The 16130-nt window shown below is 43.1% G+C and overlaps 1 protein-coding gene across 1 annotated transcript in view; it reads right to left on the bottom strand.

Moving 5' to 3' along the window:
- The window catches only part of SNTG2 (syntrophin gamma 2), a 349806-nt gene extending 347565 nt beyond the window's left edge, over window positions 1–2241 (bottom strand). The window contains exon 1 of the mRNA XM_083178467.1: window positions 1936–2241. Within this exon, the coding sequence (XP_083034593.1) occupies window positions 1936–2004 (69 nt within the window). The 5' untranslated portion in view covers window positions 2005–2241. The remainder of the gene's footprint in view (window positions 1–1935) is intronic.
- Between the last annotated feature and the right edge of the window lie 13889 nt (window positions 2242–16130).

Here is a 16130-nt window from a genome sequence, read left to right as displayed (position 1 = left end):
GATAAAAACATCACTATGGTGAGAAATTTTACAACTCTTTAAACATGTTATGGACTTTTGGATATACATATTGTTGGAATCTAGTATTTGATATGAAAATTAGTTTGTTCACTTAATCTAAGATGCAGGATCAGAAATATATTTAGTCATATTTAAATACATTATAGGAACTGGTATCATAGTTTATAATACATAAATGGAATATAAGATGAAAGTGATATCCCGGGAGACAGTAGGAAGAGGAATTCTGTTGTTGGGTATTTACCAAGTTCTTGGTGCTTTTTACCATAGAGTTGACTGGATAGAAGATCCCAGAATCCTTTTTTTGACTTTCCAAGATTTTGCTTCAATCTAGATTTTGCTCCAATCTTGCTTTAATATCTACAGCAGGTGATTTTCAAAGTGGTAACATTTTTTGGTACCAGGTTCCTCTACCTGAACTATCACTGTGATTTATTTGTATCAACTGTTTAATAAAAGGTTTAACCTGGGACTTTCTACTGAATGTTTTTTAACATCTTTTCCAGATATTACTAAGAGTTACCAAACTAATGATTTAGCAGTGCTCTCCGCAATGACAATTCTGATATCTATATCTTATGTAATCAAAGAACAAAAGCAATTATTTACATTTTTAGCCCAAAAAGATCCTAAAAGATCTCCTTCCTGTATATTTTATTAATGTATAAGTTATGATAAAGAAAAATCACAATGTACTAAAAATACTTTAATACGGTAGCACTAAAATACTTTATGTCAGGTGGATCTCTTTTCCTTATATAATCCTCAACTACAGCAACATAAAATAACTATTATAGGCAAAAGTTCAGAACAAGTATATATATATATATATATATATATATATATATATATATATATATATATATATATATACATACGTAAAACAACACTCGTCATCACTACCTCCATCACATTATGTAATGAAAAGGGGCAAACACATTGGCAGGTGGTGTAAAAAAAAGTTGTAAAAATGGGCGAAGTGGTCATAGAGTTTTTTTTTATAACATACTGCTTAATAGTCATTATGGAATGGTCATTTATTATATGTACTTATTATTATCATTACTAATTTAAAATACATCTGTGAAACTTATGTATATTTATCCAACTATCCATATATGTGTGTGTTGTGTATCTATATACTGTATATATACTGCGTATATATATATATATATATATATATATATATATATAATGTATATTTATATATATATATATATTTCTATACATATATAACTATGTTATTTCTATTTAAGAATAAAGTTTGTACAGTTTAGTTGTTGTTGAACTTTTCATTCATTCTGTATGGATGGTGACAATACAATTACATTATAAAGTAGTGTATTGTATTACAGACTATAGAATTTCCATGTATCTACCTATAGTGTGTGTATGTATGTATGTATGTATGTATGTATGTATGTATGTATGTATGTATGTATGTATAAAGTGCATTCAGGAACAGGTTAATGAGATGTCCTCACAATCACACACTTTCTAGGCAGACATCCAAGCCTAATGCATGTCCACCGCAATAGGTACAGATGCAAAATGCAGAAGGGGATGTGAATGAAATCCTAATTCTAGTGATGCAGAGCTGGTTCCTAATGCCATGTAATGCTGGCAGCAGAATGAGCTCAGCAGGTCTGTAGTACTGTCCAGAAAGTATACCAGCAGCACATAAACACATCATTAGCCCCAGTGTGTGCCTAGATCCAACTCTGGTTCTGAGGACAATGCTACTTATGTTGTTTGGTATTAAGCACATGCATCAGCCTCACAGATAAGCACATTACACTGACAGTGCTTTCAGAGTCATTAGTAACATTTAAATGGGCAATAAAATAATGCAAGATATTACTGATGGGCAGACACGCAATATGGAATGAGAACACCAGGGGGTAAAGTACTTGCCCAAGTTGGTACAAAAAGGCTGACCGGGCGCTCTACTTGGGGTGGTAGCTGCTTCCCCGCAGCATTCATTTCCCATGCAGATGAATTCCTGTATGAAGCGATCTTGTGTCAGTCATTTATTCCATATGCCAAGCTCTCCGAGGCAACTGGGAAGAGTACGCAAGTTATCAGGATAGAGGCACCCTTTGTGCAAGCTAACTAATCCATCTCAGGACAGGAGAGTGTGCGGAGCAGCAGCTGCTAGCAGTATCAGCAGCAGGGACTCTACAACGTTATCACATCCAGAGAGATCCCACTGCTATCCTCATTCCCCTCCCTCATCCCAGCACAGCTCTGCCTCTCTCTCTCTCTCTCTGCCTCGCTCTCTCTCTCTCGCTCTCTCTGCTGCTGTCATTTAGTAACATGTTTCTCCACCTGCTGGTTTACATGCACTTTCTTCCAGTCTTTAATCACTTTACCCCATTGTGATTACACAGTTCCTAATGCCTCATTACCCTAAATACCTTCGCAATGTGGCCAGGGTGTGGGAGATCTGAAGGCGAAAGGGTTAATTTGATTCAATATTCTATAGTGTTTTTACTTTTCATGGATGCTGGAGCAGAAGAGGAGACAGGATGGTATTACCGATGGGGGCTCGGAATCAGTTTAATATGAAATGATTGAAATCTGCATGGTGAATGAGTGAGTGATTTGTATGGTGAAAGCACGGGTGAGATTGTGTTTTTTACTGTCAGAAGAGTTTGTCAGGCTTCCTCTTCCCCGCCATACGGGTATCTGCTTATTTTGGATGTAAGATAGGGCAGAGGCATTGGGGTATATTTACAGATCAATTATCAAGCACCTTCTATAAGGTGGTAATCTGATTGGGTCGCTTTGGAAATAACCACTTCTACAATCTAAATAGTTAATGAAGATATTTTAAATAGTAAATTAAGGGGGAAACCTATAGTACATCCATGTGATATCTGCAAAGTGACATTGGAACACAGTGGTGATGGTCGGGATGTTGTCAAAAGGTTGACAGCAGCAATGTACCCATTAACAATGTTGATGCCACAATATTGACATTTATAATGTCATTGTGTATGTGGGGGGTAGGGATAGGCTGTGTGTATGTGGGGTTAGGGTTAGGCTGTGTGTACTGGGGGGTATAGTCTGTGCGTATGTGGGGGGTAGGGATAGTCTGTGTGTATGTGGAGGGGGTTGGGTTAAGGTGTGTATGGGGGGGTAGGGTTAGGCTGTGTGTATGTGTAGGGGTAGGGTTAGGCTGCGTGTGTGTGGATGGGTAGGGTTAGGCTGTGTGTACTGGGGGTATAGTCTGTGCGTATGTGGGGGATAGGAATAGTCTGTGTGTATGTGGGGGGTAGATTTAAGGTATGTGGGGGGTAGGGTTAGGCTGTGTGTATGTGTGGGGGTAGGGTTAGGCTGTACGGTTAGGCTTTGTGTATGTGGAGGTGTTGGGTTAGGCTGTGTGTATGTGAGGGGTAGGGTTAGGCTTTGTGTAAGGGGGGGGTAGGGTTAGGCTGTGTGTAAGTGGGGGGTAGGATTAGGCTGTGTGTATGTGGGGGGTAGGGTTAGGCTGTGTGTATGTGGGGGGTAGGGTTGGGCTTTGTGTAAGTGGGGGGTAGGGTTAGACTGTGTGTAAGTGGGAGGTAGGGTTAGGCTATGTGTATGTGTGGGGGTAGGGTTAGGCTGTGTGTATGTGGGGGGTAGGGTTAGGCTGTGTGTAAGTTGGGGGTGGGTTAGGCTGTGTGTATATGAGGAGTAGGGTTAGGCTTTGTGTAAGTGGGAGGTAGGGTTAGACTGTGTGTGAGGGGTAGAGTTAGGATTTGTGTAAGGAGGGTAGGGTTAGACTGTATGTATGTGAGGGGTAGAGCTAGGCTTTGTGTAATTGGGGGGTAGGGTTAGGCTGTGTGTAAGTGGGGGGTAGGGTTAGGCTGTGTGTAAGTGGGGTGTAGGGTTAGGCTGTGTGTAAGGGAGGGGTAGGGTTAGGCTTTGTGTAAGGGGGGGTAGGGTTAGGCTTTGTGTAAGGGGGGGTAGGTTTAGGCTTTGTGTATGTGAGGAGTAGGGTTAGGCTTTGTGTAAGTGGGAGGTAGGGTTAGACTGTGTGTGAGGGGTAGAGTTAGGATTTGTGCAAGGGGGGTAGGGTTAGACTGTATGTATGTGAGGGGTAGAGCTAGGCTTTGTGTAATTGGGGGGTAGGGTTAGGCTGTGTGTAAGTGGGGGGTAGGGTTAGGCTGTGTGTAAGTGGGGTGTAGGGTTAGGCTGTGTGTATGTGGGGTGTTGGGTTAGGCTTTGTGTAAGGGGGGGTAGGTTTAGGCTTTGTGTAAGTAGGGGATAGGGTTAAGCTGTTTGTATGTGGGGGTAGGGTTAGGCTGTGTGTATGTGAGGGGTAGTATTAGGCTTTGTGTAAGGGGGGTAGGGTTAAGCTGTGTGTATGGGGGGTAGGGTTAAGCTCTGTTTATGTGGGGATAGGGATAGTCTGTGTGTATGGGGGGGGGGGTAGGGTTAGGCTGTGTGTATGTGGGGGGTTGGGTTAGACTTTGTGTAAGTGGGGGGTAGGCTTTGACGGCTGCTTGTAGAGAGATTGACACCCTGCAGGCATTTTGGGTCAGTAACCCAGAATTTCTGTGAGTGCCTCACAAAACACAGGCATTTCCCAGCCATTGGGAGGGAGGGCCTCTGACATCTACAGCAGCCTTCTTCTCCCCACGGCCTTTGCAGCGCTGAGTAAGTCTAGACTTAGGACAGTATTCAATACCGCCGGCCAGGGGGTTTCTGCACCGAGGATGGCTTGTTTCTGCGAATATTACCGGAAACAAGCCATCCTCGTCATGACTCAATGTCTTGGGGAAATTCTGGGCATCAGATTCCCCGGAACATTGAGGTTTGCCACAAATGCAGTGAGCCCACTGCATTTTGTGGTGAGCCCCGCCAGTTTGGCGACCGCATTCGGCGTTTCCATCTCGCTGAAAAGAACCAGCGAGGTGGAAACGGCGAGTGAAAGGGACACTGTTGAGTACTCTGACAGCGAGCTATCGGCACTGCCTTCAGAGGCTCGGCGGCATTGAATATACAGTTCCCCTTACTCTGCACTTGCGAGCAAGGGGTAAATCTTTCAGTAGTACAGTAAGTAATTTTACCCCTGTGTGCTGTGCACAGCAGTGAATGCATTCCCAGCCGTGCACAGGGGCCAGGAGCTGTTCAGAATGAAAATCCTTCTGGCAAAAGGGATAACACTGAGTATACTGACAGGCACTTGCACATGAATAGAATATATACACTTATCCAGCTATGGCACATCCTCCAATATGATTGACCAGCCGTGCTCTGCACTATTTGTTAACAATACCCACTGCAGAGTTCTGTCTCTGTCCATGGCACCAATATTGGGTTATCTCATTTATAAGGGTATTTTTATCTGAAAGTCAGACTCCAGATGCAACAAGATTAGAAAATATGACGCATGACCCTGGCGCACGAACCTTGCCTTAGGCTGAATTTTATTTCAGGGAATAAATAGCATCACACATGAATACTATTGTTATCTATTGCTCTATAGCTGCTGGACATTTGCAGCAGAAGGTGCCTGATTTACAGATTCAGAGTTGGCTGTGAGCCTCCATAGCACTGCAGGGAGAGGTGTCGGAGGACAGTGCAGAGGGACAGTTGGGTGAGCTGTGGTGCTCTAGTGGGTACTGGTACAATGGTAAGTGATGTGTGAAATGTCTCATTGCTCGGAATTGGATTTACACAGCATCTAGAAGGATTCAGAGAAAGGCCTTTATGTCCCAAATAAAACTAACATGATAGACCTAGGGCCTAATTCATGTTTCGTAATGGAGCGATTATAGGAAGACTTGCATGTGCTGCTTTCTTAATGCAGATGCACCGAGATCCCTTTGCGATCACGCTCACAGTGAAGACCTCATGGAAAAGTGACTGACAGAAAGTGACCATTTGGGGGTGCTAACGGCAAATGGTTGGAAAAATGCAGGTTTGTCACAGCCATTTTTTAATGCTTTTCTGCAATCAGCTTTTCCGCATACCAGGGGCGGGTACTTGTGTATTTTGGCGGCGCCCATCGCATCGTATACCATAACGCATGCGATGGTATGCGATGCGACGCGATTTCGGTGGTTAGTGTACGATGGCATACAATTTTCAAATTGTATGCCATTGTACATGGCATACAATGACATACGATGCGATGCAATTAAACATTGTATAAGCACCCTAATGGGTGCTTACAATGTTAAATGCACCCCCACGCCACCCCCCCACTATAAACGTGAACCCGAAGCGTGGCAAGCGCAGCGAGCCCGCGAGGGGCGGCGGTACGCGTCCTACGACCTTTTCATACCCCCACTATCCACGTCGGCGCGGAGTAGAGAATAAATTAGTGTGCTTATACGATTTTTCATCGTATAGGGGGTCAAAATCGCATCGCATCGCATGCCATCGGGTACATGGCATGCGATGCGATGCGATACGATCATCGTACGATGCACAAATCGGGCGTGGCCAAAATACACAAGTACCGGGGCGTATTGGCTATAGTCCTTACAGGGAAGATTCCCATGATGCCGAGGCACCTATGAGGCCACCAAGCAACCAGTGCCTTTTTTATTTCTAAGATGAAACCCAGCCCAAATTTGTGGCCCTGTCCCCCTCCTGTCTCCCACACAAGAAACTTTTGCTTGTCCACAGAGCTGCAAATAATCATCTATAGCATGTAACCACCTATATCCATTGTGACATCTGTTAAAGGGACAGGAGTGGGTGCTATCTAGGGGTGTAATAATATCTGGAAAGTTTCTGGTCTCCACTGGGGGAGGGGTGGGGATATTTGTGATACAGATGGAGCGGCTCTCAGCTAGCTCAGGGAAGGTGCTCCATCTGACGGAGACACGCGAGTATCTCACACACTCGCGCGTCCCATCAGCAAGGGGACGGGGAGCGGATTCCCTACCCATCTCCACTTAAGGGAGATGGGCAAGGCTGCGGGGGGCTGCTGGGGGCTACGGGCAATATAGGAGAGCGGCGGGGAGCCAGCGGAGAGCGGCGGCGGTGGTCTCCATCTGGTGGATGGTGAACATGGCGATTCGTGATAGAATTTGGTGGATTATTGTAATGAGTTTTTTGTCTGTGTGGTGGAGGTTTGGGGTCTGTGTTCAGTCACAGTGGGGGGAGGTGGGGTAATATGTGAAATGTGGAGGTTTGTAGTTTGTCACAGCAGCTTAAAGGTCTGGGGCCACTAGGCTGCCAAGCATATTGCAACCAATGACTTCCACACATGTGTAGTGATGTATTAATCCCGCCTCTTTTGGTGTTGGTCCCCCCTACATTTGATTTGGTGCCGCCCACATGAGGCCACTTCTAGAAATTTTTCCAGGGCCACTTTTAGTTCCTAATCTGACTCTTGCGCATACAATCAAAAACATGCTGGGCCAAATGTAATAGGGTGAGAGTTTCAGAAAGTGAGAGATTTTGGGAGCGTTTTCCCCTTTTCTTTAAAGCAGCAATCAATTACACTGCAAAACCAGGTTGATTTTGCCATGTAATTGATTGCTGCTTTAAAAAACATGGGAAAACTCTCCCAAAATCTCTCACTTTCTGAAACTCTCACCCTATTACATTTGGCCCGCTGTGTCTGAGTGTCCATAGTGCAATTCTTAAGCTAGCCATACATCTACAGATCAATTGTCAGATCTGGCTGGTTGGAACAAAAGCCTGGTATAGCTGAGTGACCGTTTTTGGCAGCTTTCCAGCATTTCAAAGCAAATGGTCAACTCTCATTTGCTCTCATCCATTACCAGGTTTTTGTACCAACCAGCCAGATCGGGCAATCAATCTGTAGATGTATGGCCAGCTTTAGCCTCGATATCCCTCAATTTTGTGTATATGCTGTAATGTGCACACAAATACCAATGTTTGTGATGGCTTCAGTGGAAGTCACTTTTTATTTCCGGACTGCAGCTTCACTTGCTAACATAGCTGCCTAGAAACTAGGAATGCACAAAGGTGTGCACAACATGTCGGCATTCATAATGTTGACACCAGAATGTTGCTATGGTTCGAACATTGACATTGAACATGTTGAATTACATGTTATGCTGACATATTGTTTTCAAGTGATGTAGACCTAATCCTACCCTAAATACAGGTTAACTCTAACACAGCAAAACAATAACCTTAGAATGGACTGTCGACATTCTGCCTGTCGGCCTTTACAATGTCAACATTCTGATCATTTCAATACTACAGTATGTTCATGTCCACATTGTGAATGTCAGCATAATGACTGCATATCATGTACTGTATAAGGCTTTCCCAGTAAATACAAATGACAGAAATATAACGGTTTGTAATGGGTTAGATAAAAACAAAAACATAAGTGAGAGCACATGCTGCTCTTCCGTCAGTTCCTAAACCCCAAGACTTGCATTATATCATTTACATGTGGCTATACATTAAGCCTAAGAAGAAGTAGTAAAACAAAAAATAAGCCAATAAGAATGTACTCCTGTCATATGCTAATCGCTAAATGTTTTTGGATGTTTTGAAGTACTGAGCCCCTGCTAGTTCCTGAGACTCTTTCATTCTGCAGCTATTTACTGTAACTCATTTGCACGAACAGAAAAAAACCAAATGATGGACAATCATGAAGTTCAGTTGTGAGTGTGTGAATTCAAATTTCTCTTCTCAGGTTCAGGCACCGCATACTCTACACCCAATAAAGACGCTCCACTGAGATTAGTAAAATAATGCTTCTGTTACCCGGACCAGTGACCTCCTCCGCCCTGCACAGCTTCTGGGTGCAGGGAGGAGGAAACGGAGCCCTCACAGCTGGGTAAGGGTGCATGGAGGGAGGGGGGAACCCGCTGCACATCGCCGGCCATCACCTTTGAGTTAATAATCACATATGTTACTGCATGCCGGCAATGTGAGGCGGGGGTTATTAGAGAATCCCGCCCTTTGTGAGATATACCGGGGTGGGAGCCGGTTACTACAGTAATCCAGTGGCTGCAGAGCATTATGGAACAGGATCCGGAAGCAGGAGGGAAGTGTCTAAGAAAACAGCACGTGGTAATAGGGGATACCGCTCGTTGTTAAATACTTTTACACCTGCAATTCCAAAGATGGGATGATAAACAAATAGTACTGACTTAAAACAATGCTGCAGGGGCATGTTAAATAGGCAAAGCATTTAAATGTCACTGGAAACAATTTTTGATAGCAAAAACCCATAGATAAATGGGGGCGTAAAGCTCTCCACACACTTTCCCAGGTGACCAAATTACTGGTGTGCATGATTATTGTTAATTGCATGCTACTGAATTGTTCACAAACAACTAAAAATGGCTGGAAAATGGTCTGGATCACCAGGTTTGGGTTTCAAACCTGTTGGGCTTACCCGACCATCATTCATCTAACTGTGCATGGAGATATGGATGCCCTCATCTCTGGTTATTGGATAGAACTTCCTGCCCTCTTCCCTATTGGCTGGTTGGCTGGATTGTTGTGGAATATATGGCCAGCTTTATATATGGAAAAGGAAAATATTAATCATCATTTTAAAAAAAAGTAGATTTGAAAGATGTAATATACCCCTATAGAACTGTGCAAATGTTTTAGGTAGGTGTGTCAAAAATGCTGCAAAGTACTGTAGGAATGCTTTAAAAAAATAGTATAAATAGTTTATATTTATCAATTAACAAATGCAAAGTGAATGAACACAATAAATAATTAAGTAGAATCCATATTTGGTGTGACCATCCTTTTTACCTTCAAAACAGAACCAATTTTTTAGGTACACTTGCAAGTTTTTGAAGGTACTCAGCCAAGAGGTTGTTCCAAATATCTTGGAGATCTAAGCACAGATCTTCTGTGGATGAATGCTTGCTCAAATAATCTGTCTCCTCCTTATCCCAGACAGACTTGATGCAGAAAAAAATTTAAACCAATCAGACAGCTCTCCGATAGATAAGTACCTGCCTGTATTTCTCAGCTTTGAGGACACCATTAATCCTGACCAAATCCCCAACTCCATATGCTGAAATACAGCCTCAACCTTGCAAGAACCTCCACCATGCTTACACTCATTATTATGTTGCTCACCATCCCTTTCACAAACAAACGGCCTTCTATATTTCAAAATATTTCAAATTTTGAAAATCAGTCCAGATCACCTGCTGCCATTATTCTACACCCCAGTTCCTATGCATTTATGCATGGTTGAGTTGCTTGGCCTTGTTTTCATGTCAAAGCTATGGCTTTTTTGCTGCATTTCTTCCATGAAGACCACTTCTGGCCAGACTTCTCCAAACAGTAGAGGAGTGTACCTGGGCCCAACTGGTTTCTGCCGGTTCTGAGCTATTGGGGGTTATTCTGATTCACTCGGAAAGGTACAATCACTCTCTAATGGAAAAAACGATATGCACTGCAGGTGGGGCTGATGTAACGTGCAGAGAGTGTTAGATTTGGGTGGGGTTTGTACTTCAAACGGATATCTATATTGCAGTGTATAAATAAAGCAGCCCTTATTTACTCTGCACAGAAACAATAAAACACCCAAATCTAACTCTCTCTGCACATGTTACATCAGCCCCACCTGCAGTGCATATGGTTTTGTCCATTAGAGAGTGATTGTGGCTGTCCAAGTGAAAAAGTTTAAAAACAAATAAAAAAACACATCAACATTATCTAGATAAATTAGATAAAATACAGATTCTATTAACCCAGTTTGTTGATGTTTTACATGATAACATGGCCACTGTATATGTGCTACAGGAACGATTTGCATGGTATTGTACAAGGGTGTCTGTCAATATCTAAGAGAATCAGTACAGATAGTAGAGTATGTATTATATTTTGATTGATTGCTGTAAAAAAAAAAAAATATTGGCTCTGGATTTGTTTTCCTGTACGATGAATGAAAGAAAACATTTGTCCCTAAAGGGAAAAAGACAGAAGGTAAAGGCAATTGTCAGAGAAATCTTGTGCTTAGTATAATACTGTGTAACCATGTGAAAGAATGCTGGCAATAAGTGGAATACTGTATTATGTAAGAGAACCTGACAGCAGTGAGAGTATTTGAGTATGATTATGTCCACAATAGTTTACAGTTTGTATATTGAATATATTTACTCATCTGGTCACTTATATTCTTTGCATGTTATTTTCTTAATCTGTCACTTATGTACATAGTATATATATTCTCATCTTAACATTAATGTACATTATGGGGGGTATTCAGACTCGGCTTCTGACTGTTAGACCGTCCCAACAGTTGGAATCCGGGCCACTTCCAACAGGAACTCGACAGCTGGTATTCAATGTACCGAATGTCAAGTGTCAAAAAGTCAACAAATCAGCGAAAATTGCCATGGATTGTCGAAAAACAGCCGTGAGTTTGAAAATCCATAGCCGTGTCTGACAAAACAGCTCCGGGTTGTTTTAAGGTCGGATCTGTTTTGTCAAAACCTGCCTTCAATGCTGTTGATAATGGCAGCATTGAATAGGCGACGGATGATATTTCCGCTGGTAGAAATAGTGGCCGAGTCTGAATTCCTCATATATGTATATATATATATATATATATATATATATATATATATATATATATATATATATATGCAAAAAGTACTGGCAAATTAGCGCTAAATTGAGTCCAACCAGCTAAGAACCACTTCTAGAGTACCAGACTCTAGGAAAAAACACCAGGGGTGAAATGTAATAGGATGAGAGATTCAGAAAGTGAGAGATTTGGTAAGAAATCTCCAGTTTTTTTAAAGTGGCAATAATTGACACAGCAAAATCACACTGGTTTTGCTGTGTCAATGATTGCCACTTTAAAAAAACTGGAGATTTCTTACCAAATCTCTCACTTTCTGAATCTCTCATCCTATAACATTTCACCCCAAGTCCTTTTTTCAGACTGCAGCTCACTCCAGAAAAGTTCCCAGGATTTGTGGAACGAGGGGAGATCTGTCAAGACAAAACAAAGGAGGAGCGCTCCATAGTGTAAAACCACAATATTTTAATGGGCAATAAAAAGCTCCTAGGTTACAGCCGATATTTTGCTTGTACCAAAGGACACACTGCTGTGGGCTGGTTACCACAAGATATCATATATACAATCCCGGCAATCACTCCTACCACCACCGGAGCTCTGTATCAAACTTCGTCAGAGGGCTTAGAGCATTAGAGCGGAGCCAGGTGACGATCGCTCTCCTTCCACCGGGCATCCCCCTACTACCGCTGTCCCTAATTAATGCTCTGAACCCCCTAAAACTATATATACATTAAAAGAAAGATAAGTATATCAGTTAGAGGCCGGATTAGTGGCGCTTGACCGGCGCAGCCGGGTCCTGTAGCGCTGGCCCCGGCTGCTGCTAAGCAGCCGAGAAGACGCGTCATTGCCGGTACCTAACTTCCGGTCCGGGATGGCGTCACGTCAACAGTTGCTAGACGCTCAGTGTGTCTCTCCCTGCCAGCAGCACCTCTTCCCCAGTGGTTGACTAGGCGACGGGGAAGCCAGGCAGCAGCAAGGAGGTAATTAGCCAGTACACCTGAGGCAGCATGCAGCCGCTCTGTTACTAATCAGGGGTGGACACACAGGAAAAAGCCTTTATAAGGGATTCATTTGGGCTGCTTCAATGTCAGTTATAGAAGTGTTTGGAGACTGCTCTGATCTTGCTGTTATATCCGGTCCTGCTGGTTAACCTCTTGATACCTGAATGCCGGGAAGCTACCTCTGGCTACTTCCAGGCTGCTTATTCCCTTCTCCCCTGCAAGCAAGTACCATCTAGCTTTTATTATACTGTTTGGTACTTGTTTCCTAGCACGGCCACAATCTTATGGATCGTGTACCTTTAAGTTAAGGTACACGATCCACACGATGGACCCGATTTCCTTTGAAATCAGGTCCATTTGGCCGACACAATATCGGAGGCATCGCGTCGGTCGGGACCATTAACATTGGTCCCGACGCGACCGACGCGACGCCCCCGATTTTTCCATAGGCTTCAATGTTAAAAAATGTTTTAACATTGAAATCGTGTCGGGAAAGGTAAAATATCGGGGGCATCGCATTGGTCGGGACCATTAACATTGGTCCCGACGCGATGCCCCCGATTTTTCCATAGGCTTCAATGTTAAAATATTTTTTAACATTGAAATTGTGAAAAAATGTGAAAAATGTGAAATGGGCCAATATGACCCATTTCACATTATAGATGTCCCCGTCATCACCCCACGATAGACGCCAACCCGAAGCGTGGCGAGCGCAGCGAGCCCACGAGGGGCGGCGGTGCGCGTCCTCCGACCTTTTCATTCCCCTACTATCCACGTCGGCGTGGAGTTGAGAATAGAATAGTGTGGCGAGCGCAGCGAGCCACCGAGCCCGAAGCGTGGCGAGCGCAGCGAGCCCCGCGAGGGGACGCGTATAACTTCACAGGTATACACGTCCCCTCGCGGGGCTCGCTGCGCTCGCCACGCTTCGGGCTCGGTGGCTCGCTGCGCTCGCCACACTATTCTATTCTCGACTCCACGCCGTCGTGGATAGTAGGGGAATGAAAAGGTCGGAGGACGCGCACCGCCGCCCCTCGCGGGCTCGCTGTGCTCGCCACGCTTCGGGTTGGCGTCTATCGTGGGGTAGGGTTTACGCCGTTAAATTTGGGGGGGGGGGGGGTTGGGAATATTTTACATTGAATCCAATGTAAAATCGGGTCCCAGGGACCCGATTTACATTTCATTCAATCAAAAAATCGGGTCGGTCGCGTCGATCGCATCGCATGCGACCAAATCGCATGCGATGCGATCGACCCGATTTTTCCGACACGACCACCCCGATGTAAATCGGTGTGGCCATGCTAGGAAACAAGTACCTACTGTTTATTGGCAGGGAGTTTAGCAGACATTCATAGGTAGCTGTGTGAGGTCAGCTTCTCAGTTTGGGGCCTGTGCTTAGGCCGTGGCTTTAGGCTGCACAGTTCAGTGTATGTATATACCTTAGTTATTACTGTTTGTCCGTGTCTCTATAGTTTGTATTTGCATTTATTCTTGTTATTAGTCATTGCACCTTCCTTGTCTAAGTCTTGCTCACGTTGTCATTGTGCAGTGCTCTGTCTTAGTTTGCCTGAGTTTATGTATCCCAGTCCTTGCTTCTTGTACCCCTTCTTGTCTCTAAGTCCAGTCATTTAGTTTGAAGTTAATTTCTGTAGGCAGTGTAGCGCCATGCTTGCTGCTCCCTACCGGTAGCTGCCCGGGGCCCTTGGGGTTAAGTCTACACTGCCACTTGCCGACGTTAGACCAGGTGGCATACAAGTACCGGTAGACGTATACAGTCTTATGGGACAAGGGCTGTTATTGGCTAGAAGGCTCGTTTGTGTGGTCTGTGACTTAGACCTGGGTGGCCTGGGTGGCTACCCAGAAGACGTCCAGAGGCCCCTCAGCTGAAGACCTGCAGTCCAGTATCCACAGTGGTCCTGCCATTTCATCTGTTCCTTCACCCTCCAGGCGTTCCCAAGGAAAACTCTGCTAGGGTTCACCAACACTCCCTGGTGAGTGTAACAATATCAAATAAAAGCTAGTTTAAAGATTTATATAAAGTAACTGATAACCACAATTTTAGATAAATGCAAGGTTATGCACATTGGGAGACATAACCAATGTGCTAGTTATAACTTAAGTGGGGAGGCATTGGGTAATTCAGAATTTGAAAAGGATCTAGGAGTCCAAATAGATAACAAATTTCGGTGTAGTGCTCAATGTCATATAGCAGCAACTAAGGCAAACAGAATACTAGCATGCATAAAAATGGGCATTAAGACTAGGAACTCAAATGTAGTTATGCCACAGTACAAAGCATTGGTTGGACCACACCTAGAATATGGAGTACAATTGTGGCCCTGCACTATAAAAAGGACATCATAGAACTGAAAAAAATCCAAAGAAGAACAACAAAGCTAATAAAGGGTAATGGAGAATTTAAGCTATGAGGACAGATTGAACAAATTGGGATTGTTTACGCTAGAGAATTGACGTTTAAGGGGGGGACATGCTTAACATGTACAAATATATCAGGGGCCAATATAAGGAACTGTCAAGCACCCTTTTTACTGCAAGAAAGGACTCTAGGACACGTGGGCAAGAGTTTAGATTAGAAGAAAAAAGATTTTGTTCCCTTAGAAGGAAAAAAAATGTTACGGTCAGGGCAGCCAAACTATGGAACTCTCTTCCTGGTGAGGTGGTGTCGGCAGACACAATAAATACATTCAAATTAAGGTTGGACAAAATTTATTGGTTAAAAACATCCAGGGGTACAAATAAGTACAATCTGACTTTAAAAGTAATCTTTAAAAATAATCTGTCTTTAAAATTATCAGTATTCACTCCATATAGCAAGGGTTAAGCTATTAAACCAAGGTTGAACTCGATGGACGCAAGTCTTTCTTCAGCCTTAACTACTATATAACTATGTAACAATTAAGATATATGATGAGATACACTACTCACCAATCGCACAAAAGAAGGAAGTGATGTAATGAAGTTGATTTTATCTCAGGTTATGTTAATATGACTTGTATGCAGTAAAGTATGTTTGTTCCTCATTGAACTGCATATTCTCCAATGATAAAGTTATTTATTTTCCTAAATGCCCATTTTTATGAATGAGTGTGAAGCAATAGAGTGGTAAATTCAGTTACCTGATATCCGCTGAATTATAAATTACTACGCCTCCTAATTATGAGGCTTGCTAATTCTGTAATGTATTAAATACGACTCATTATGAGAAATTCAAAAGTATACCAGCCAATAAAATAAACGGCCATTTTAATCTAATAATAAAAATATAATATAATATTTATATAACAAAGAAACGGGTGATTTTTGAGTATATTGCCCAATATCCCACTAGGGACCTTATTCTGGTTCACTCTTAGAGGCAAATTCGTTCTCAAATGGACAAAACCATGTGCAATGCAGGTGGGGCAGATGTAACATGGCGATAGATAATTAGATTTGGGTGAGTTATTTTGTTTCTGTGCAGGGAAAATACTGACTGCTTTATTTCTACACTGCAATATAGATCTCACTTTGAAGAAAAACCCCACCCAAATCGAACTATCTCTGTACAAGTAACATCTTCCCCGCCTGCAGTGCACATGGCTTTGTCCATCTAAGAAGGA

This window comes from Crinia signifera, chromosome 3 (genome assembly GCF_055691185.1).
Source record: "Crinia signifera chromosome 3, ASM5569118v1, whole genome shotgun sequence".
Lineage (NCBI taxonomy): Eukaryota > Metazoa > Chordata > Amphibia > Anura > Myobatrachidae > Crinia > Crinia signifera.
Note: the sequence above shows the minus strand (reverse complement) of the source record. Positions and strands in the feature narration are given on the sequence as shown.